General features: G+C 42.6%; 1 protein-coding gene across 2 annotated transcripts; it reads right to left on the minus strand.

Annotated features, from left to right (window-relative positions):
* Positions 1 to 8,543: 8,543 nt before the first annotated feature.
* On the minus strand, positions 8,544 to 22,460 carry GHITM (growth hormone inducible transmembrane protein). 2 transcript variants are annotated; one of them, XM_040242570.1, is made up of 9 exons: positions 22,256 to 22,460; positions 20,564 to 20,728; positions 19,497 to 19,596; positions 17,906 to 18,017; positions 17,348 to 17,489; positions 14,113 to 14,221; positions 12,409 to 12,597; positions 11,795 to 11,966; positions 8,544 to 9,896 (listed from the first exon to the last, which is right to left on the minus strand). In XM_040242570.1, exons 2-9 carry the CDS (start codon positions 20,690 to 20,692, stop codon positions 9,812 to 9,814), a joined length of 1,038 nt encoding a protein of 345 aa, XP_040098504.1. In that variant the 5' UTR covers positions 20,693 to 20,728; positions 22,256 to 22,460; the 3' UTR covers positions 8,544 to 9,811. The 2 variants fall into 2 exon arrangements, with proteins under 2 accessions (XP_040098504.1, XP_040098505.1); XM_040242571.1 differs by having other exon boundaries at positions 8,548 to 9,896; positions 22,106 to 22,346.
* Between the last annotated feature and the right edge of the window lie 356 nt (positions 22,461 to 22,816).

Here is a 22,816-nt window from a genome sequence, read left to right on the forward strand (position 1 = left end):
GGGCAGATGGTAGTATCAGGTTCAACTCTCTAGACTCGTCCTGGTTTCTGGCAGTCAGTTCGGACAATCCCCACTGCCTGGGACTGGCCCTCTTCTCTTGCTAGAGATTAGAGATTCAATTTAGATCACATTTTCAGACAGCTTCCTGAGCAAATTGCTTGGCCAGGGGATTTCTGACAGTCAGCCTGTATGCTTTGATGTGTTTTCAAAACCTTTAAAACCAGTCCACACAAGGAAACTAGCGAGAGCCACAGGGCTTAAGGACCAAATGTCACACTATATTAGTCACTTGCCTGGCCCCTGCCTGATTCCCTTTCCAGGGTGTGTTCTGAATCCTGCTGGCTGTGCTGAGTGGGCAGTGGCAGAGGGTGTGATCAGAAAGACCCAAGGGGTCTACCAAGGGTGGCTTCAGAGCTGGTGCCCAGGAGAGGCATTGTAGGAAGGAGAGGCCAAGAGAGGATGGGGCTGGCCTTGAGGCTGTGTCCATCAGCCCACACCTTGTTCTCAGATTGCTTGTTATGGGTTCCTAAACTCAGCAACATTTCCTGAAGATGCTTCCTAAGATTGAGATGACATCCGTGACCCATATCAAGCACTTTACCACTATTTTATCTAATTTTTATCTGGGGTTACTTGAGGTGCCACTGGGTTCTCTGGGCAACAGCATGCCTGTGGCTGCCAGTCACCCGTCACCTGCTGAAATAGGCACTCTTTGCATTGGCATGAGTCCTTTTTCCTCTTGGCAAACCGTCATCAGAGGTGAAAGGAAGAAGCTACTTGGCAGAGGGAGTAGAGACTGGCCAAGCTGAACTCTCACTGCTTAGCAGTGGTGCAGAAGTTAGGAGAGAGTCAACCCTGAATATTCACTGGAAGGACTGATGCTGAAGCTGAAGCTCCAATACTTTGGCCACCTGATGGGAAGAGCCAACTCATTGGAAACAACCCTGATGCTGGGAAAGATTGAAGGCAAAAGGAGAAGGGGGCAACAGAGGATGAGATGGTTAGATAGCATCACCGACTCAGTGGATATGAATCTGAGCAACTTTGGGAGACAGTGGAGGATAGGGAAGCCTAGCACGCAGCAGTCCATGGGGTCGCAGAGTCAGACATGACTGAGCGACCGAACAACAACAAGCCAGGCTAGTGAAGAGATTTGTTGAGATTTACACTCTAACTAAAGCCCGGACTTGGGTAATTTTCTCAGAACCCTCAGCCACTCAGCCAGAGAGTCAGAAATAGACATTAGGTTTTCAGTATGGCTTTTTTGTCACTATAGAACAGAGCCATGGGGGCACTGAACAGTTAAGAGCAAGAAGAACTGGCAGTCTCAGGAGACTGTTACTTACACACTCACACATACGATTCACAGATTCTCAGGTGTTCCTGGGACCGTATGTTTAAAGAGAAGAGCAGATTCAGATGTCAGAATTCCACCACCTTTTTAAATGCTTCTAAAAAATTACTGAAGCAATCTCTGATGCATTCATTTGAATAACACAGGGTATTAAGTATAAATTCCATCTGAAATCCCACTCCCCAGAGACAATTCCTGTTCACAGATTCTTCACCTGCTTTTTTAACATTTCAAAGATAGCTCTCAACTTCTTTAAAAAAAGGAAGAAACACCTCTGGCTCTTTAGAATATCTGAAATCTCATGTCGAACTGAGAGAGGTGCAAATGAGAAGCATTTTAACAGGAACACCTGTTAGTTTTTAAGCACATGAAGTTTGGGTACAAAAATAATCAAATTTGAGGCTTTGAATCCTTTCCAAAGATGAATTGGAACACTTGGCAGCCTTCCTGAGAAATAAGTCTCCGGAGACACACCTAACACACAGGGGAATTTACAAGGAAGAAAATGTTTTCAAGTTAAGCCTGTGATTTCTGAGGTCAATTAGGAAAATGCCTGAAGCCCTTTATGGTAAGGACATTCTGGCTCGTGTCCCTCACTTCACTCTTGGCCATCACGCTTTTTTTCAGGGATACTTTATGGACCCTGTGATTGACCAGAAATGACTCTCCCTCTTTCATTTGCCCAGCAAATTGCAGGTCAGTTTATAATACAGGGAGGGGTCAGCATCTGGTGTCCTTCAATCGTCTTCTAATTTAATTCTCCTCCCACCTTAGGGATGCAGGCATTTCATTTCCATCTTGCAACAAGGGAAAGGAAAATTGCCTTTCGCCTAAACATGTAATGGTAACTTCTCACTTGGAACCAGGTCTTGTGCCTCCAAAGCTGCAGTTCTTTCCTGACCTGGTTCCACAAGAACTCATTGGGTGGAAATAATCCACAATGTAAGTGTTTAGCTTACATGCCATCCTCAAACTGCACCCAAAGCTGATACTTTCTCTGTGTTTTTACAGCTAATCTGAACTTCCTCATGAGCCTCCAGCTCACTGGATCTTGCCTGCCTCTGGGTTGCTCTGCTGCTGAGGTCAAGACTGGTAACCTAGGGCCTGCTGCCTCCACCTTTGCCCTCACTGGCCCCCTCGGTTCTTGAAGATGCTGTGAATCCTTCCGCTCCTCCTCTTGCCTCGCTCCCACTGCCTGCCCCCATCACGGCTGTGGGCTGCCCTGGCTCGCCCTGGTGGCTGCTGGCAGGCCTGTTGGCCTCTCCATGGGCACATGCCAGAAAATGATCTCCTCTCCCACACCATGAAGCCGCCCAAGGAGACTGGAAGGCGCTGTCTTTCCCATCCTCTGGCCGCTCCAAGCTGGTGCTGCAGCACCTTGAAGCCACCATCTCTGAGTCTCTAATGGGACTTGGCTTTCTGCTTTCTCACTGGAGTTCCTGGCCTCTCGCCTCCACCCCTTCACACTCACCATATGGTTTTAGTCTGGAGCAGGGGACTCAGGACTCTTGCCATCGCCGTTTCCCTACCTTCCCCTACACTTGTGAAAAGCCCAGGCTCTACAGCCACGTGATCCAGGCTCTAAGCGGAGCCCTGCCGTGTGTAAGCTGTATGACTCTGGACAAGTTGCTCAGCTCCTCTGTTCCTCAGTTTCTCTGCTCCTCTGTAAAACAGTAGTTGAAGTTGGAGAGGAAGAGATCCCTTCGATGACAGTGGGATGGTAAAGCATTGTGTTATACGGAAAGATGTTTTTGTTCCATTAGGCAGTCAGCTGCCAGCAGTGGAGTGCAAAGCTTTCCCTTCTTTTTTCAATAGCAACCTGTCTCCAAGAAATACCAACCTCCCACTTGTGTTCAAGAATGTACTATGCTTCAGTGCGAAATGATGACTGTATTTTCTTGCCACGATTCAGGGCTAAGAAAAAATAAGCACACTGATATTCAGGTCTAAATGACTGATAGCAGACCCACTCACGAATAAGGACCTTGATGGAGAAGGGTGAAAGGACCCACAGAACGGGTGCCAGTGACTTGGGCAGTGGAGAGGAGGAGGAGGAGGGAGGGAGGGAGGAGGAGGATGCTAAGGTGTTCCCCTTCTGCCAGTGCTCAGAGCTGGAGAATTGCAGGTAGGATTGGGATGGATCCTGTTTGTCAGCATCTCCCCTGTGCTTTGCAGGTTTGGCAGCAGGCTTCCCAGAAGAGAGGTGTCACCTTCCCTTACTCTCACCCCCGCACCTAGCATCGCCAGGACCAGATGCATGCCTAAGGTGAGGCAAGAGCTGTGTCCTTGGCTAGACTTCAACCCTGACATCACTGCAGACACAGCACATCGGCGCTCCGAGGGCCTTGAAGGCGCTGGGTCAGTCCCACTCAGGTGAGATGGTGCCAAAGGCCACAGGGTGGAGAGAGGCTCTGCTTTCCCAGTAAGTGTCTAAAATCCGAAAAGCTTCTTTCAGTGTTTCAGTGTATTTTCTCTCCCTGTGGACTTTCCTTTCTAAAAAACTATTTGTTGTGATATTTGGTTGCTAAGTCACATCCGACTCTTGGGGACCCCATGGACTGTAGCCCTCCAGGTTCCTCTGTCCATGGGATTTCCCAGGCAAGAATACAGGAGTGGGTTGGCACTTTCTTATCAAGATCTTCCCGACCCAGGGATCAAACCCATGTCTCTTCCATTGGCAGGCAGATTCTTTACCACTGAGCCACCAGGGAAGCCCCCTAGAACTATTGAGGGGCAGATATAACATACTGAAATAGATACTGAACACCCCACTTCCCTTCCAAATGCCCATTTTTCTGCCACTCAGAATTAACAAGAATAAAAACCTTGTCATAATTTCTCCAACTTCTTTTTGACATGCCTCAGGGCATGCAGGATCTTAGTTCCCCAACCAGGGACTGAACCCATGCCCCATGCAGTGGAAGCTCAGAGTCCTAATCACTACACTGCCAGAGAAGACCCCAACTTCTTTTTTAAATGCTTCTTCTACTTAAATGAGGTACGTGATCGCACTTCTGTTTTTTCTGGAGCACCCAGTACAATGGTGACATAACATGTGAGCACACAGTTAGGCTCAGACACATTTGGTTTGCAGGCAGAGACTGGGTTCTCTGCAAAGTAGGTCAGGATACTTCCCACGATGCTTTGTGTGGAGGCTGCCCCAGACATGCCCCTTCCTATCAAAGCTGGGGGCTCCCTCCAGCTACCAACCCTTCTGTGGTACGTAGGACATCTTGTGAGCACTTACATAATCGGTCTCTTTCTCTGAACTCCTGGAGCGATTAGTCTGGATAATGCTTTTGTAGTTTCTGAATAATTACTTCACAATTACCTTGGTTTGTTTGTTGCCATTTCTCCTATTTTAATAACTTGCTACCAAATAGTGACTCTCTCTTCACCTGACTTCTTAAAAAAGTGACGTGTAAAGATTAATGCTGTTGTGTACAGCCCCGAAATTTCCCACCAATGGTAAAGGTTTGTCTCCAGCGTTCCCTGCTCAAAGGTCACCAGGGCCAGGGACAGTGGCTGTCTCTCACTTTGGGAGCTCTTCTGGCCCCACCAATTGCCTCTGCCCATTTGATGCTGTCTTCCAGCTGAGAAGTTTCCAGCCAGGCTTTACAGGAGGGCAAAAATGGGTCTCCTTCATCCTGGCTTGTTTCCATAGTTGGTGCTAGGAGCTCATTACTTCAGGGAGTACCAAACCAACCCAACTTGTTAATTCCCTACTCTCCTTATGAACAGATCATACCAAAGCACAAAAGCTTTCTTTCTCAGCCACCACTGGCCTTTCTGTTCAGAAGTCATTCTGCATTGCTGGGAAATCAGTCCATTCAGCCTGTGTTAAGTACATGACTGGGTGGGGCTAGGTTGTTCTTACTTTTCTTGTGGAAGATTCCCTCTGAATCATCAGATCCCTGTTCTTACAGGACAATGAACTATGAGAAATAGAAAACAAATCATTTAGAACTACCATTATTTCTTCAATTCTAAGATGCCACTGATTTAAAGATAAGCTGTTTGGTTTTGTGGGGAAAAAAATTACAAAATCAAATACACGTTTCAGAAAGTGTGAAAAATACTGCATCTGAGAGCAGGTAGCATGACTAACATGCTAATATATCAAGACACGACACCTCCTAGGAGATCATCATTAGACCCTCAGGTTACCAAGCCCTGTGATGCTATGTAAAACCGCCCTGGGGTGCACAGGTGGGCGGTCCACCTTTCCCAGGCACGTGGAAGGTTAGGCTGGAAGGATGGTCACCCGACATCACGCTTACTGGTCATCAGGCAGATTTTACCAAGTGCTTAGTGGAAAGCATTTAAATATTTAAAAATTGTCTGAATTTGCCCAGTTATGAGAATGAATGTCAGGTTGGTCCTGCCAGAAAAAAATCAATGCTGTATTTCTGGGTGTAGTCACAGAGACCCTCCCCTCTCCGACCCAAAGGCTTCCAACTGTAGCCAGCAAGGTTGCAACACAACTTCTCAGTTGACGGCAGAGGACTGAGAGGACCCTTTTGGAGGGCTGATAGTCCACTAGACAGGAAGCAACGCAAGCTACGAGCAAAGCCGAGTGGAATGCTGAGGCTGCAGGGAGCACACTGTGCCGGGCCTGCCGTGTGCTAACTGGCAGCAGCCCTGCCTAGTACCAGCTAAGAGTATAAACCTCCTTCCCCCATTGGGCTTTTCACTTATTTCATCTTTGCTACAGACACAAAAACGCTCCTTTTACTATTTTCAAGTGTTAATAATACTGAGCGCACTTTCTCCATCTTTCTGAGCTGCTTCAAAAAATACAAACTCAAGATCATAACTTTCATCTTTTCCTGAAAACAGCTTCCATTTTGAGTGCTAGTGAAACTGAATACATTTAATAAGGAGGATTTCATCTTACTGATTACATCAACCTTAAATAAACGGCTTGCTTTGTAGCTCCAAGTGGCCTGGGCAGTACAAGAGCTTCTGGTCCTCTATATAATAGGATCTAGGAAGTAAAACATCGATTACCATCCATTTACCCTTCAATGATATCAATGCCTTTTGATAAACACTAAAATTCTAACGTTCTAGGTATTAGTCTTTGCAGCTAAACCTCAACCTATTTAACTGGTACAGAGTTTTTGATTCTCAAAGAGGACTTCAGTTCTACGGCATCCATCACAAACTTACCAGTATAACTGGTCAACTCTGCCGCTTTGTTTTTCCCAGCTATGACCTTGTGCAAAGACTAAGCCTGTGGGCTTTGGTTTACTCCTCTGCAAAATGGGGCAAGCAGTGCTTGGCTCAAAGGAATGTTATGATCACACAAAGGATAGCATACAACACAGAAAAATTTCAATCATTAGCTATTAATTCCTCCTACCCTATTCGAATGATACATACAGATCTTGGGTGTATTCAACTTCAGAGACTTTAATTGGGATACATCCCTCACAGATGAACAATTTTAAGGAAAACATGCCTTTCTTCCCAGATCCTAACAATTAAAATGCACATAAAATACTCACGAAAGTCCAGGGCTCTAGGCCCAGCACTCACTACCAGCTGTGAGCAGGAAATCGGGCTTCACATCTCGCCATCTCCCATGTCTCTGCCCTGACTCCACTGTGTTGCTGCTGTGTAAAATGCCCTACCTTTTTTATGTGCTGTAACTATGTTTACTCTTGAGGACTTCCTCCTTGGACATCTTAGAAACACACTTTGTTCACTTCTCTTGTAACATTCATCACAATAGACTATGGTTGTTCTTACATGAGATTGCTGTGCTTTAGAAAGCAATTTCCACTTATTATTGTCTCCCCTGGGTCCAGTTAGCATGGTGTCTGCTCTATTCACGCCCTCTGAATGTTCATTAGATAACATTCTAAGCAAACCAAACAGGCCTTTATTATTTTGTGTGGTTTTCTAAAATCATGTATCTCAGTTATGCTCTAACACTTCGGATGTTTTAGAAAATGAGAAACATTTTTTTCCCCCTAAAGCCTATCAATCAGTAGGTCTCCACTCTTTGCTGTGAGTCATGTGAAGGGGAAAAAAAAAACCCAGTGGTATGTTAACAGGAGCCAGAGAACTAGAGATTTTCTGTTATCATTTTAGACCTACTATTTTAAAGTATCCATATTTTATATCTCACTTTATATTGAAGTCTTCATTATCTACAATAAAATGAACCCCTCCCCCGATTTTCTAGATAAGCTTTTGCCTGATACGCAGTGTAGAGACACATCATTTTGCATTGTGTATACCATGCAAACTTAATATAAACTGTAAATTCTGAAACAACACAACCTATAAGATTACACTTTAAGACCAAGGTAGACAAGGGAAAACAAATACAGGTTTCACAGACCTTTCTTAAGAAAAAAAAAAAAAACCCTTCAAAACCAGCCGGCAACAGCAGGTAAAGCTTAGACAGTTTCACTAAGTGCCTGTACATTTCATCTTAACCCTACGAGCTGGTTCTGTTGTCATCTTCGTTTTACAGATGAGGAAATGGGGGGGGAAAGGTGAAATAATTTGCCTGCAGTTACAAAAGGAATAAATAGAAGAGCTAGGGTTCAAATAAATGCAGTCTAGCTGCAGAAGGCAATGGCACCCCACTCCAGTACTCTTGGCTGGAAAATCCCATGGATGGAAGAGCCCAATGGGCTGCAGTCCATGGGGTCGCTAAGAGTTGGACAAGACTGAGCGACTTCACTTTCACTTTTCCCTTTCATGCACTGGAGAAGGAAATGGCAACCCACTCCAGTGTTCTTGCCTGGAGAATCCCAGGGATGGGGGAGCCTGGTGGGCTTCCGTCTCTGGGGTCACAGAGTTGGACACAACTGAAGTGACTTAGCAGCAGCAGCAGCAGCTCGAAGTACCATGATTATAATCATGACATACTGTAGCTCAATGGTCAAGAATCCAGCTGCCCATGTAGAAAGACGCAAGTTTGATCTCTGGGTCAGGAAGGTCCCCTGGAGAAGGAAATGGCAACCCACTCCAGTACTGCTGCCTGGAAAATCCCACAGACAGCTGAGCCTGGTGACCTACAGTCCACAGGGTCACAAAGAGTTGGACATGATTTAGCGACTAAACAATTACTCCTCTATATACTATGTCAGTAAGAGTCACTTGCTTTCTCGAACAAAACCCCTGTTCAATGGTAGGCATATGGTTCAGCTGGAAAAATTACAGACCAATCACCATCTGACTAGAACCTTTATTATTCAGAAATAAACATCCTCAAGTGAGGTGGTTAGAAGTTTTCTGGATTACTATAATAAATATTTGTTGATAGACCATCTCAAAAATCATACACTATTCTCATTCCTAAGAACTTCCAGAAATAACTCTTCTGTATCAAAAAACTTAAAAAGAGCACAAGATAACGGTCTATGGGGAAGGAAAATTCTGGCAGGGGAAACTCTAATGAGGTGTTTTCTCCATTACATTTTTGATCGATACAGTTCATGTAAAAAGCCTCACTTTGCCTTCCTTTTTGAATGCAAGAAATCAAATCAAAGGGAAAAACTTCCATAATCTCAAGTATAAATCACAAACAGGTTTTTCTGATAAGAGCTTTAAAGCTTGAAGAAATGAGAAAGGCAAGCATGCATTTCTTTAAGCATCTCCATATATTTGCAAAATTTTTCAGCAATTATGCACATACTATTTGTATACTTAAAGATGCAATAAGATTCATGCTTTGAGTATTTTTTCCTGAGTGTTTTAAAGATATTTTTTGTTTCAGGTGATTCAAAAGTAAGACTTACAACATACAGGTTATAACAGGAATTCTCCATGTGGTTAGCATTTTGAACTCTCCTAACAGTGTGAGACAACAGGAAGTCAAACATGATCACATCTGTACTGTAATGAGAGCCTGGAGAATCATGTCTTTGTTATCTGCTCAGCGTGTCTGGCAGGCTCAGCAGAGATGCAGCCACGCCTTCTTTCCCAACGTGCAGACTCCGTGACTTGCCTGCCGCCATCACCTCAGTGCTGAGCGTTCAAAGAAACACCACAGGTGCCCTTTGCTTCTCTCTGGTCCCTTCACCAAATCCTTTCATCACTTATGACATTACTTGTTAATATTCCACATTCCAAAAAGGAAACTGCAGGTACACAAGTATGTGAACTTTCACTAAACCAAATAAATTTTAAAATAGATAAAACACTCAAATTCCTGCAAAACCAACCTTGGTTTTCACAATCATTTGAACGTTTTAGAATTACTCAGACACAAGAACTGAAAATGCACGTGCTATCTGGAAGAGGACTACTGAATTTATTCTCCAGGAGAAAAGCAGAACCAAATCGTCACAGCCCTGGAGCGTCTCAAACACGATGGCAAGTTCTTATCTTCTAAACTTCAACGAAAGCTGCGTGTACAAACTATTTAATGAATATCTGCCCCTATTAAACAAGCCAGATATCTGATGTATTGAGGATGTCAGAAGCCGAGTCACTTCACTTCTTCCTGTTGCCTCCAGTTGCCAGAATACTGGCAACACGCATAAATATGTTTAATGTATCCATGTAGATTCCCAGCATCCTAGAAAAGAAATTAGGTCCGTTAAATATGATGCAGTTCTTATAACAATGACAAAAACTATTCCTTAATCAAGTAGAGAAAGAGTGATACTGACTATGTGTCCTAGGTATATGAAATGGAAATTTTTTAAAACATGTCAACTAAAGAAACCCTGGGCTTCCCTGGTGGCTCAATGGTAAAGAATCTGTCTGCTAATGCATGAGATTTGGGTTCTATCCTTAGGTCTGGAAGACTGCCTAGAGAAGGAAATGGCAACCCACTCCAGTATTCTTGCCTGGGATATCCCAGGGGGAGAGGAGCCTGGCAGGCTATAGCTGGTGGGGCTGCAAGAGAGTCGGGACACTACTTGGCGACTAAACAACAAAAAAGGAAGTCCTAGACTAGCAAACTGTCAAGATTTTCTTTTGGCAGATTAATCTTTGTTGAAGGGCAGTTTTAAAAAATCTTTATATTCTCTGGTACTCTTTGAGTGCAGTTATTTTGTTAAAAAAAAAAAGAAAAGAAAGGGTGATAGACAATGAACTAATCAAAACAAGACCAAAGAAACAACTTTACAAAAATGCGTTAGACACAAGTCTGGCATTTTAAAATATAATACACTTCCTCATTGCCTCCCCACATCACCTCCAAAGAAACTTGCTACAATCTGTAAGCATTATAGGAACACTTAAAAAAAAATCATTATATTAAGTTTTAAATAAAGAAAAATAAGTTACTTTTAGAAATGTCATAGACACTGTGAAACTCACGGCAATTACTTAAATAATTTACTTTGGTGGAGACACCAAGGAAAGGAACACCATCATTATACAACACTTAACATCAGCACGTAAGCTGAATATTTCCGAAATGGAATTTTCAATTTTTAATAACAAATTTAAAATTGAAGTGTTCTCAATTTTTAGTAAAACAGGCTTTTCTATATAAAACTAAGTCAATTATGTACACTCTCCAAAAACAACACTTGACTAATATATCTTTTTTTCACTTTTAAAGTCTGTTAAATATAAACTAAAAAATAACTTACCGACAAGAGTTTTATAAGGCTAATTAACAAAAACAGGTACAATACTCTGAATCAACTGAATACACACCTACTTATCACAATTAGTTGCAATATAATCAAATGTTCCATGTACATATGGCTTACTAAGGAGAGAGACCAGACCAAACATTAATAGCAATAAAATACTAAAATTCAACAAAGTCATTGTTGCAGGCTGAACTCAAAAGATATGTTCAAGTCCTAATCTGTGTTATCTGTGAATGTGACCTTATTTTCGGGTCTTTGTGAATGTAATTAGGATGTGAATTAAGAAGAGGTAATACTGGAGAAGGGTGAACCTTAGTCCAATATGGCATCATTATGACAGACATAATATGCTGGGAAAGACTGACGGCAGGAGAAGGGGACAACAGAGGATGAGATGGCTGGATGGCATCACCGACTCAATGGCCATGAGTTTGAGCAAGCTCTGGGAGTTGGTGGTGGACAGGGAAGCCTGGTGTGCTGCCGTCCATGGGGCTGCAAAGAGTTGGACACGACTGAGCGACTGAACTCATGAGACAGAGATACAGCGAGAACATCACATGCACAGAGAAGCAGAGTCAGAGCGACAGAAGCTGAGGAACGCCAAGGACGGCTGCTCACGACAAGAAGCCAGGAGAGCGGCATGGGCCAGATGCTCCCCTGGAACCCTCAGAAGGCACCAGCCCTGATGATGCCCTGATGTCACACTTCTGGGCTCTGGAACAGAATACACTTCTGTTGCTGTGAACCACCCAGTTTACACAGTTTGTTCCAGCAGCCCTTGGAAACCAAGAGTCATAAAACAAAACAGGCCAAGCCAACACAAACAGCCTTATGCAACAAAGAAAAGACAGTCAAGGCTACTTACGAATTGATGGGATCGTATTTCTGAACTCCATACATTGGTACCACTTCTGCACGCTTGATTACTTTCTGTGTATCATACAGAAGAAACATGCTGAAAAGAACTAGCCCACCATAGACTGCCACTGAGTACAGAGTGGCGCCAGCCACAGTGGTAGGTGGGAGAAACATCGATCCTGAAATCAAAATGCGAAAAAAAATGTTTGAAGGGATTCTTCTGTAACTGGGATTTGTAATCAACATTACTCACAAACCTTTTTCTTTGGTATACTGCACAGGTAAGGAAACATTTGAGTAAGTGTACTAATTTTAAATACATTTAGTTCAAAACCCATTATACTCATTCCTGCAATGGGTCACCTGCCCACATAATAGGAAGGTTCCTGCATCAGAGCAATTTTCATGTTCTCCAGACCAACTTTCTCATTTTAGATGTATTTGATTAAACCAGTAATAATGGTCTGCCATTATGCCAAAGGAGTAAATCCAGTCAAACTGGCATATCCCTTTTAATCAACTTTAAAAGTGACACTGACTATATTCTCTCCATTAGAATACCAGGGTATGTGAGATGATTTCAGGACACCAAGAACCAAGTGTCAAAGCATAGTGGCTTACCTAGAGAGGACACAAAGACGACACCGAGGCCCACACCCAGGGGCGCGCCCATGTTCAGAAACTTCTCACTGGGTGCACACATGGCCACGGTGGAGAGACCCCCCACAATGCCAGCCGTGTACCATGCAGCTCTGACGAGAAGAGGGCCCCCTAATATCGTCAGAGGAGCCACCACAGCACCCATCACACCTGGAGAAAGAGCAAGTGGGCACTTAAGCATTTACTACATAACCACCAAAAGCAAAATGCTTCTAATTAACCTGCCTTTTGAACATATTAGAGCTTACTGTTAAACAATAGGACTACAAAGTTTTCTCCTTATTTAATTAACAGTAGCCACAAAACTCCTAAGCTAAAACTTATACCTATCCAAATTCTAAATCACAACAGTAACACCATTTCTAGCCAAATAATCAATACTCACAAGTATAAACACTAGTCTAGAATTTTAGTAACTCTGTCAAATTCAATGTAGCTCATTATTTGGATCTGAGTCTACCAAGTCTTTATAATAACATTCACATTTGGAAGAAATGAGATGAAGAAAAGGCTTAAAATAACTTTTTTTAAAAAGCAGCAAATGCATACTATGTTATAAATAATTTTCTTCTTAAAAGCAGGATACTGGTATTAAAGGAAAATACTGGGATTACTGCCCTCCCATCCACTAAAGTTCCATCCTGTAAAGCTCCATGGAAAATACCTATGGCTGAATTACCTACGACCTAATGGGAGAGAGACTTGAAAGCCAAGGTTGGGAAGGCATGCTGTCTCATATTCCCCTAAAGACAGCACATGAGTGTAAATGCTGTATTTCACACTGGAGAGTCATCACATTGGGTGTCCAAAGCCTAATTTCCATGTACTAACCCATGTTAAAAACATTTCGGTCTCTCTCCCTGGAAGTGTCATGGAAATGCTTATAGAATTTGTTTTATTTTGTGGTAGGGAACATGCATCTAAGAAGCGTTTTGGTTCTGCACCTGGCTGGCTCTTTACTCAACCCAGAGGCAGATACTTGCCATGGAAAATACTTTATGTAAACAAGCACGTGTCGTTCCATAATGAAGGAGACTATTACAAATACCTCGAAGAATATTAAAACTGTTCCAGAATACCAGGGTTGGGCAGCCTCTGCCTTGCCTACAGTAGCTTTGTGTTGAGATCCATCTAAGTATCGATCCAGCTAATGGTGTCACGTTAGCTGTACAGAAGCACAGCTAATTAGAAGTACATTTCCAAAGATCTTTTTGATTGTTTTCTTCCCTATATTCTACTGCAAAAACCTCTGCTCTTATTTTTACCTCTTCTGTCCCTGGTGGAGACCTTCAGTTTTTTATTTTCTGAAAGATATATAGTAAGAACAATTCTCAAGTGATGTGTACCAGACTGGAAATCCTCCTTGTATTAGACAAAACACATAAAAAGAAACCTCTGCCTATCTAGACTATTGCCAGAGAAGAGTGTAACACTGGGGCTGGCCATGGTCTTAGTACCAGAAACATTAACTTGCCAGAATGGAGCTCTGGCAATAATACAACCAGGAATAAGTGCAGGAAACTCTCTGTGTTTAGTAGACCAGAGGCTTAATTAAATTGTGCGTGTATCATTTACAACTGTGAAGAGCCACCAAAAAAGGTAGTTTAAGACTTAAATACCAAAAGGTACTTAAGACTGTGTAATAACAATTTTAAAACAACATACCAGAATGTAGTAACCAAGCAAGGTGCTTTGGGCCTGGACTCTGCTCATATGATATTGACTGTACCAGCATTCCAGCTCCAATCATGGCTGCGAAGGTTGCGCCAATGGTCTGAAAGACATGTATTACTAAGAAAACCTCATCCTTACACAACAACAGAGTAGAGCCCACAAGTTCCAAGTGCAGTTAGTCCTTCCAATAGACTATGCTTAAAAAGATGAAGAATAATAAACAGAATCCTTTCTTTTTCTAGCACATTAAAAGGCCTTGTGCTTACTTCAGTTTGATCAAATTAGCAAGAGTGCCCCCTACTGTCATACACAAAGTTTTGCAGACAACTGTAAGTAAATGAGGTTTTGTTCTGGGCTTCCCTGGTGGTCCACCCTGCAATGGCTGGGGGACGCCTGTTTGACCCCTGGTCTGCGAGTGCCCCACATGCCGCGAGGTAACCAGGCCTGTGCACCACAACGCTGGGCCTGTGCTCTAGAGCCCAGCAGCCACAACTACCGAGCCCACACGCCGAGAGCCTGTGCTCCACAACAAGAGAGGCCACAGCAACGAGAGGCCACGCACCGCAACTGCAGAGTGGGCCCCGCATGTGCAACTAGAGAGCCCGTGTGCAGCAACAAGGACCCACCACAGTCAAATAAATAAAGATGTAAAAATACATCTTAAAAAAAATTTTATTCTTGTTAGACAGAGGTGTAACAGAACCACTTTAAAAATCCCAGAACAATTATTTTAGACTATATTTATTTTGGCATAACACTAACATTAAAAACAATTACTCATGATCTACCAATTAGAACATATATGGCACACTGCCTTAAACTCTATTCTCTAAATGAAAACTTGAAAAATAGGAGCACATGAAAAAGACGAGAAATAAGAGTCTTCGTTTCTATCCTCCCAGTTGTTTTGCTGAATTGGCTGGCCCTCATCACTCTTCTTTGCCTATGTTAGATTTCCACTGTTACACATTTATATATTCTGTGTGCACAAGAAAGAAATGTTTGTAATGCAAGAAAGATAATTTTCAGGAAATTTAAGGCAGGAACTGTATACTTGCAGCCCTTTGGCAAGATTAGGCAGCAGACATTTTGTTTGGCCAACTATTCAAACCAACAAACAAAAGTGAGTTCATTTAGTTGGGAAGGCTTTCTCTAGATGCCCTGGTAGCTCAGATGGTAAAGCGTCTGCCACAATGTGCGAGACCTGGGTTTGGTCCCTGGATAAGGAAGATCCCCTGGAGAAGGAAATGGCAACCCACTCCAGTATTCATGCCTGGAAAATCCCATGGACTGAGGAGCCTGGTGGGCTACAGTCCATGGGGTCACGAAGAGTTGGACACAACTGAGCGACTTCATTTCACTTCTCTAGATGCCAATAATCCCGTGTAACATACCAGGCCTGCCTCACTCATCTGCCTCATCTGCCTGAATCAAGGACATCTGAATGGTCAAACCCTGTGGTAAAGTACAGGTAAATGGAACAGCTATTTTTGCTGAGAATGGGAAAGCCTTCACTCATAATACCCAACAGCACAATGGATTCTACTCCAACATCTTCCAATGGAGAAACAATTACTAAAAGCTACTTCATGGATCTCTGCATTTTCAGGATATCTAACGTAATTGTGTATTTTTCTTTTAAAATCCTTCATGATGCAGGTCCATTTTTTGCCCTTTACCTTCCCATACTCTACACTTCAGCTACACTGAAGTGGTATACTGCAAACACATCCCAGTTTCATGCCTCTTTAATTCTGTTTATTGTGCCAAAAAATACCTCTCTTCCTTTCTGGCTGACATATTCAAGGATTACTTCCTTGAGAAAGTTTTCTTAGTAGGTACCATGGCTGTTGTAAGCAGCGTCAGATGTCTCTACTGTTTGAAAAGCACAAACTTTGTCCTTTGACATCATGCGTATGCCTGTCATCTTCCAAAGGCTTCTTCATCTCTGTAGCACCTTGTCTGGCTTTCTAAACTATTTTACTTAAGCAGCCCTAACAGCAGGTGAGACTAATCTTATGCCTACAGGCACCTGAGAATATGGTTCAAGCACTTCCTTTAAGTCTTATTTTAGGGGTTAAACTCTTGTGTATTTTAATCTTTCATGTTTGCTTTATTATAAAAGCACTGCTTTAAACTGTTTACCTCATTAAAACTGACATACCTGATGAGAATGCAACACGCTGATTCTATGCCTTCAATAACCTTGAGGCTAGGGGATTCTTACACCCATCTGAGAAGCAAGACCCTAATACTCAAGCGTCCAAATGGCTAGATAACTGCAAATGGTTCTCCTTTTGTAAAGTATAGTGGAAATATTACAGACTTGGAAGTCATGGGGATCTGGGTTGCCAAGAGAAGAATGGAAAGAATCGGTGGGAATTTGCCATGAGAAGTCTGTAAGTGTATTAGATCAACTTCCCCATCTCCCCTTCCTTTCCAGTCTCACACTACTGCTTTAATTTGGGCTCCTATCATCCCTCGTTTCAGCCCTTGAAGAGACACAGCTGGTACACTTGCTTCTCGTCTCTTTCACGTTGGCTCTTAAAGCTCAAATACACATCATACTTTCGCTGTTCCAGTATCTGCAATGGCCTCTGCTAGGCATTCTCCTCAGCTTGGCAATCAAACACACCCTTTCTAATTGTGTCTTCTTTACACTCCAGACCTCAAACACTCAAAGTTCACTTGAATGGGATTATAAAGTCAATTGTGGTGACTACCTTCTCTCCTCTTTCCAAACTGTTTTACAAAACTGTACTCTGTCCTCTGAAATGAAACTCTCATTGAATATAAAGCCTTATATAGGTTCAAGGAGAATCCAGAGTAACAGTAGTAGTATTATTCTACTCTTAGAGTAGCTTGGGTTTTTGTGACAGTTATTTTCCTTGATCTCTAAGATGGATTTTCATCTGCCTTATTTTTTAGTGAACTTCTATAAAATAGAGCTGTTTTAAATCTGCTACTAGATAAGTAGGATGTTCCCTGTAAGTTTAAGTTCCAACACCTTTACTGCTACTAAAATACATATTCAACATGGAATAATACCCGACTTGCCTAAGAATGTATATCCTACTTTGTTCAGCTGTATCCACAATTCATATATTACCTGAACAAAAACATATACAGTAAGGTATTCTTTCCACTTAATACCCCTCCCTCCAATAGTTTTCAGGTAACCTTTTGCTATTTAGTGGGAAAGGAAAACAAAAACAAGCTGACTTACTATCCAAGAGCCTCTCATCATGAAGTTCATCAGAGCAGGAGTTCTGCTCACTGCCATGGCAGACAAAGCTGTTAAACCAATACTTCCTGCTAAGTACATGTAAGTGGAATGAATTCTATCCTTCACATACTGAGGCCAAATTCTGTAAGAAACACAACATGATTAATTTATAGGATTATGAATGTGAATCTTGGTTGAATCATTTACTGGCTGGGAGACCTGGATAATTTAGAGCATTTTATTGCTCTAAATTTTATTCCATTATCTAGGAAATGATGTGTATGTTGGAGTTACAATAAAAAGTAACAAAATACATATAAGCACTTGGCATATATACAAAACAACACATTTTCTCCTTGCTTAAACACATATAACTGTGGTAAAGATTTCTATTTACTTTGAATAAATAGGGGGCAAGGAAATAGATTGTTATTATTCATGCGTATCTCCACACAGTTGGAACACTGGACATAAAAGACTCCAAAAGTGGCAAAAGATAAAGATGAGAAGAAAACTGCAAGCTTTAAGGCCAGACTTGTTTGGGAACAATTTACTTACACAGCTTTTTCAATAGCTCCAATCTCATTAGACATTCCCAATCCATAGTAGCACAAAGCTCCAAGACCAACTGCAGCCCCTCCAGCAATAAACCACCTTCCCATCTGATCAACTGCGGAACACAGGAGATGCACATTGATACTGTCATCTTGACTGACATGATCAGACTTAATTCATCTGTAATTCCACTCTAACAAAATCTGGGGATGCAGTGTTATCTGCAGATGCAGGGGTACTTCTGTGATACACACTATTTTATTCATAAGAGATGTATATTCTCATGGCACTCTTAGAAAGATGAGAACATTTTCAGTCAAATGTTATACAGTACTATTAACAAAGATAATCAAGAAAAAAATAACCAAAGAAAAAGGTAATTAGTGTTTATGCAGCTGAATCAAGGAAGAGGGTGCTCTTGTTTTCAAGAGTACTGAGAAAGAAACAATTTATCAACTCTTAACCAGATGGAGAGATTAACAAAGAGCCTCTTACTCCCTTTAGTCAAAGTCTGTGCACTAAGAATGTTACTATGCACTGAGATGACTCATATAATTTGGTTTCTAGGGCCAACTGACCAGCAGAAATGCCCTGAGGAATGCCACATAGGGCTCTCTCCCATTTGCATACAGATGGTCCCCAACTTAAGATTTTTCAACTTTACAAAGATGCAAAAACAATATGCATTCAAGTAGAAACTGCACTTTAAAGTTTGATCTTTGCCTGGGTTACTGATACGCAATATAACAGTTTCCTGTGATGCGGGGCCGTGACAGTAAGCCACAGTGCCTGGTCAGCCAGTTGATTGTGCGGGTAAACCACCCATACACTTATAACCATTCTGCTCTCACCCAGCAAGTCTGTTTTTCACCTTCAGGATTCAACAACTCACAGAAAGGAGCCAACACTGTATAAAACAGTTTTGCCCAACTTTAGGCAAATGTTATGTTTTCTCAACACATTTAAGGTAGGCTAGGCTAAGCTATGATATTCGGAAGGTTAGGTATATTAAGTGTATCCTGAACTTCAAAACATCCTCAACTTATGTTGCGTTTATCAAGATGTAACCCCATTTTAAGTCAGGGAAGATAGGTATTAACCTTTTGCAAGGGTGTTAAGTAGTGTTCTTTGACTTTGGGTAGATGACCAATCAAAATTCTGAGGTTGCCAAGCTGTGAACTAAACTGACTTCATTAAGGTATTGCTTCCTGAGAGGCCCCAAATGGGCCCTTCTTGAACAACCATTAACACCTACGTTTCGGTGATTTACTCTTGGCCTGAAACATACAAATATTATGTCTGAGAAAGAGTCTACACAACTTCATATGAACTTCATTAACAGATTATAACTTTCAGATTACAGCATAATAACTAATAATCCTTTAAAAAAAATGGCGAAAGTAAAATTTTTTTCTGGAAGAAATCAGACTGGGAACCACTGAGCCCAGAACCAAGTAGCAGTCTTTCCAGGGTCATCAGATCCCTGACGATGACTGCCCTTCTTCTCACAAGATGCACATATGCACCAGTTTGCACACATTTTAAGGAGGTTGTTCACGGGCCTCTTAAGAGTTTACTAAAGGCTGCCACCTACTTTTAAATATTTTTTCCACCGATGGTTCCAAAGCTGCCTCCTTGAGTTCTTGGGTTGTTTTTCCACGTCGAATCCCAATTCTTGTCTTGGTAGCATATTCCTGACATAAATGAAAACAAAAACACATACCACCCACATAAAAGAATGTTAACAATAAAAGAGGATCTCGATACTCTAGATAACTCTCTAAAAAGTAACTCGATACTTTCTATGTGTGTAACTTCACTATGAATGAAGGTTAGCTAATCTTTAAAAAATTAAATGTAGACCCTACCTGTGCTCTAGCTTTGAAGTGACTCACTAATTCATTACAATGAGTTCAAGTTTCTGAATTACTTATTTCATAAACTATGAATTTTATTTAAACCTCTAGATTTATCATTTTAAACATTAACTTTTAAAAGATATGCATTCAATAAGTATTAACTACATTTCTCTTCTGGGAAATGGGCTCAATTCTTCCCTCAACACAAAGCCAAAGGGAGAGAGGACTTCTACTTGTATTTCAGCTTTTCCAACAGTGAAACAGTTAATTTAAGAAGAAAAAAGTTGTCTCTCTTAGCTTCTGTACATTTCTGTCTACCTCACATTTTAAAACTTATACTCCTAATCTGAATGCTAGAGCAGAAATCTAGTATAAAAGGAAATGGGTTTCTCTTTAACCTGACAGATTTTACCACTCTCTAAGTAAGAGCTGAAATGACATGGTTAGCAACTGGCCAGCCGGTAATATTCCCAGGGTCTTAAGCTTTTGACGATAGGATCCACGATTTCTTTGTTGAACCATATAGTTCTCAATCCTTCACAAATTACTCTAAATTCTCTGAATGAGAAACTCCAAGAGCTGTAAGTAAAGGAGAAGTTATAGGGGTTCTTTTTCATATGTGATAAGGACAGAACAGAATGGTAAGAAGCCAATAGGGAGAGAGTGCAGATTTGGGGCTTTTTCAGGGCTGTTTCAGTTAATCACTAATGATAGAGTAGGGAGCTTCATGCTTTGTCAAAAAAAAAAAAAAAAAAAGGTCCCAGGCGCATAGAGACAGACAATATAAAAATATTATCTTTACCCTGCTGGGTGTTAAAAGCCATTGATTCTTTGTGATGGAATTCTTCACAACAGGGGAGGCCTTGGTGAAAGCTGGGTGGAAAACCCTGGAAGGTAGTGCTCGGAGACACACAAGTCTTGCGGCCAGCATGGTGGTGCACCAGGTTTACCAAGCAGATGTGAAATGCTAGAGACAGACAAAAAATAACCCATTAACCAACTGAAGGAAGGACGTAGAAGAGATAAAAGCCAGTCATTTCCTAGTGGAAAAGATCAAGAGACGTTTTAAATCGATAATAATTCTCTGCTTGTTTCTTGTTAGTTCAAGAAATCCATCCTACAAAACGTTTGAGATAGATCACCAAAATGGGCTTAAATCTCAACAGGAACAGAGACAAGAGAAATAATTTGTTAGAGTTATGTGGCTAGTAGAGAAGTAAAAGGGTGTGTGATGGATTTTATAAATGTAGTTTTGGCTGAAGATTCATACCAGTATTCAGCGGGAAATTATAGAAGAGAGCTAATAGTAACTTTGAGCAGAGGAAAAATGTCATCCAAACAAGAAATTATTAACTCTTCAAGGTCATATTACTTTTCAGGGCTATAAAAAACATCAGTGGAAACCAAACATGCCAAGTGTTGTTGTTTAGTTGGTTAAGTCCAAGTTGGTTAAGTCTTTTCAACCCCATGGACTGCAGCATGCCAGGCTCCTCTGTCCTGGATTTCCTAGGCAAGAATACTGGAGTAGGCTGCCATATCCTTCTCCAGAGGATCTTCCCCACCCAGAGACTGAGCCTGAGGTTCCTGCATTGGTAGGCAGATATTTCATCACTGAGCCACCTGGGAAGACCATACTTAGTACTACTTCCCTTGGAAACAAAACATAAAAATATTCAAGGTACTGAAACCACCTGGGATGTATCTTAAAAAGGTAGACTTCTAGGTCTAACTCCTGTTCTAATTATTTAACCCCTAGAAGAAAGCTAAGAATCCTTGCTTTTAAATATCTAAGTATATTTCCAGATCTGTCACGGGATCTGCGACGTACACAACACTGACAAATATCCTTTGGGAAAATACCATGTCATTCTAGCACTTTCACGCCATTACATCATCTCAGCCTAAAGTTGCTGTGCCTCTCAGTCCTCAACACACCTACAAAGGCACGCCAGTTCAGTGGCTTCCAAGGTGGCAATTCTGCTTCTACCATAAGAAAAAAGCGGCCTCGTGCACAGGTTTGTTCTCTGAAACTCAGGTGCCTTAGCTACCAGAATGGGTAATGTTACCGAGCCCTTACGCTTCCGTGCACATTCATGAGCTCAGGCGCTTGGTCCTCAGAAAAAGTTCACCCTTATCACAAGACTCGGATGAGAGCCGGGCAGCAAAAGTCGCACCACTTCTACAACACAGCAGACTCGGGATCCCCTTATCTACTAGGGCGGCGGCTGGGCCGCCAGGCCGCGAAAATGAATCAGCACCTCGCTGCCCGAGAAGAGGGCAGAGAGGACAAGCCCCTGCCCGCCTACCCCAGGTCCCGCAGCCGCCACCTCCTCCACTGGGTCACCTGCAGGAGAAACCTGACGGGCCGCCAGGCCGTGACGCAGTCTGCAGCGCCGCAGCCTCCGACCTTCCCCACACGTCGGCAGCGGCCCCAGAGGGCCGCCAGTCAGTGGTACAGAGTATGGCGGTACCTGCAGGCCCGGGGGAGCCGTACCTCAGTCCCTGGACACCTCTAGCGCGCAGTTCCCCTTCCGGGCCGGTGAAACTCAAGCACCCAAACCTCCCGCTCCCTCCGCCCACCTCTTGCTGACTGTGCGCGCAGTCTCTTTAGCTCACTGCGTGACGCAGCATCCGGGGAAGCGGCAAACACTACGGCGGACAGCCAATCATGAGCGGAGTCCTAACGGAAGGGTGGGCATAGTAGGAAGGAGGGGTTCCGGGTTAGGGGGCGGGGCCAGTGGAGCGCGGTGGAGAGCGTCACAGTCAACGTCCATTGTGGGTGTGGGCGGAGAGGGCGTTTCAGCCGTCTTTGCGGAGGACAGTGGAACGTTCTTTCGTTCTTAACGGCAGGAATAAAAGGATAGTATGAGAACTAAAAATTATTCTTTGGCCGCGTTTCTTTCCCTTTGTTGCGTTTTTGCGCCTTCTCAACGTATTGCGAGATAGTGTGCCAAATTGGGAGTTTCAGACCGGAGCCAACCGGTTTCTTGGGTACGATGTGAAATGTACGAAAGGGTGTGAGTCACACAAGGTCGGAGAGCGAACAGGCGGATTT

This window comes from Oryx dammah, unplaced genomic scaffold (genome assembly GCF_014754425.2).
Source record: "Oryx dammah isolate SB20612 unplaced genomic scaffold, SCBI_Odam_1.1 HiC_scaffold_6, whole genome shotgun sequence".
NCBI lineage: Eukaryota > Metazoa > Chordata > Mammalia > Artiodactyla > Bovidae > Oryx > Oryx dammah.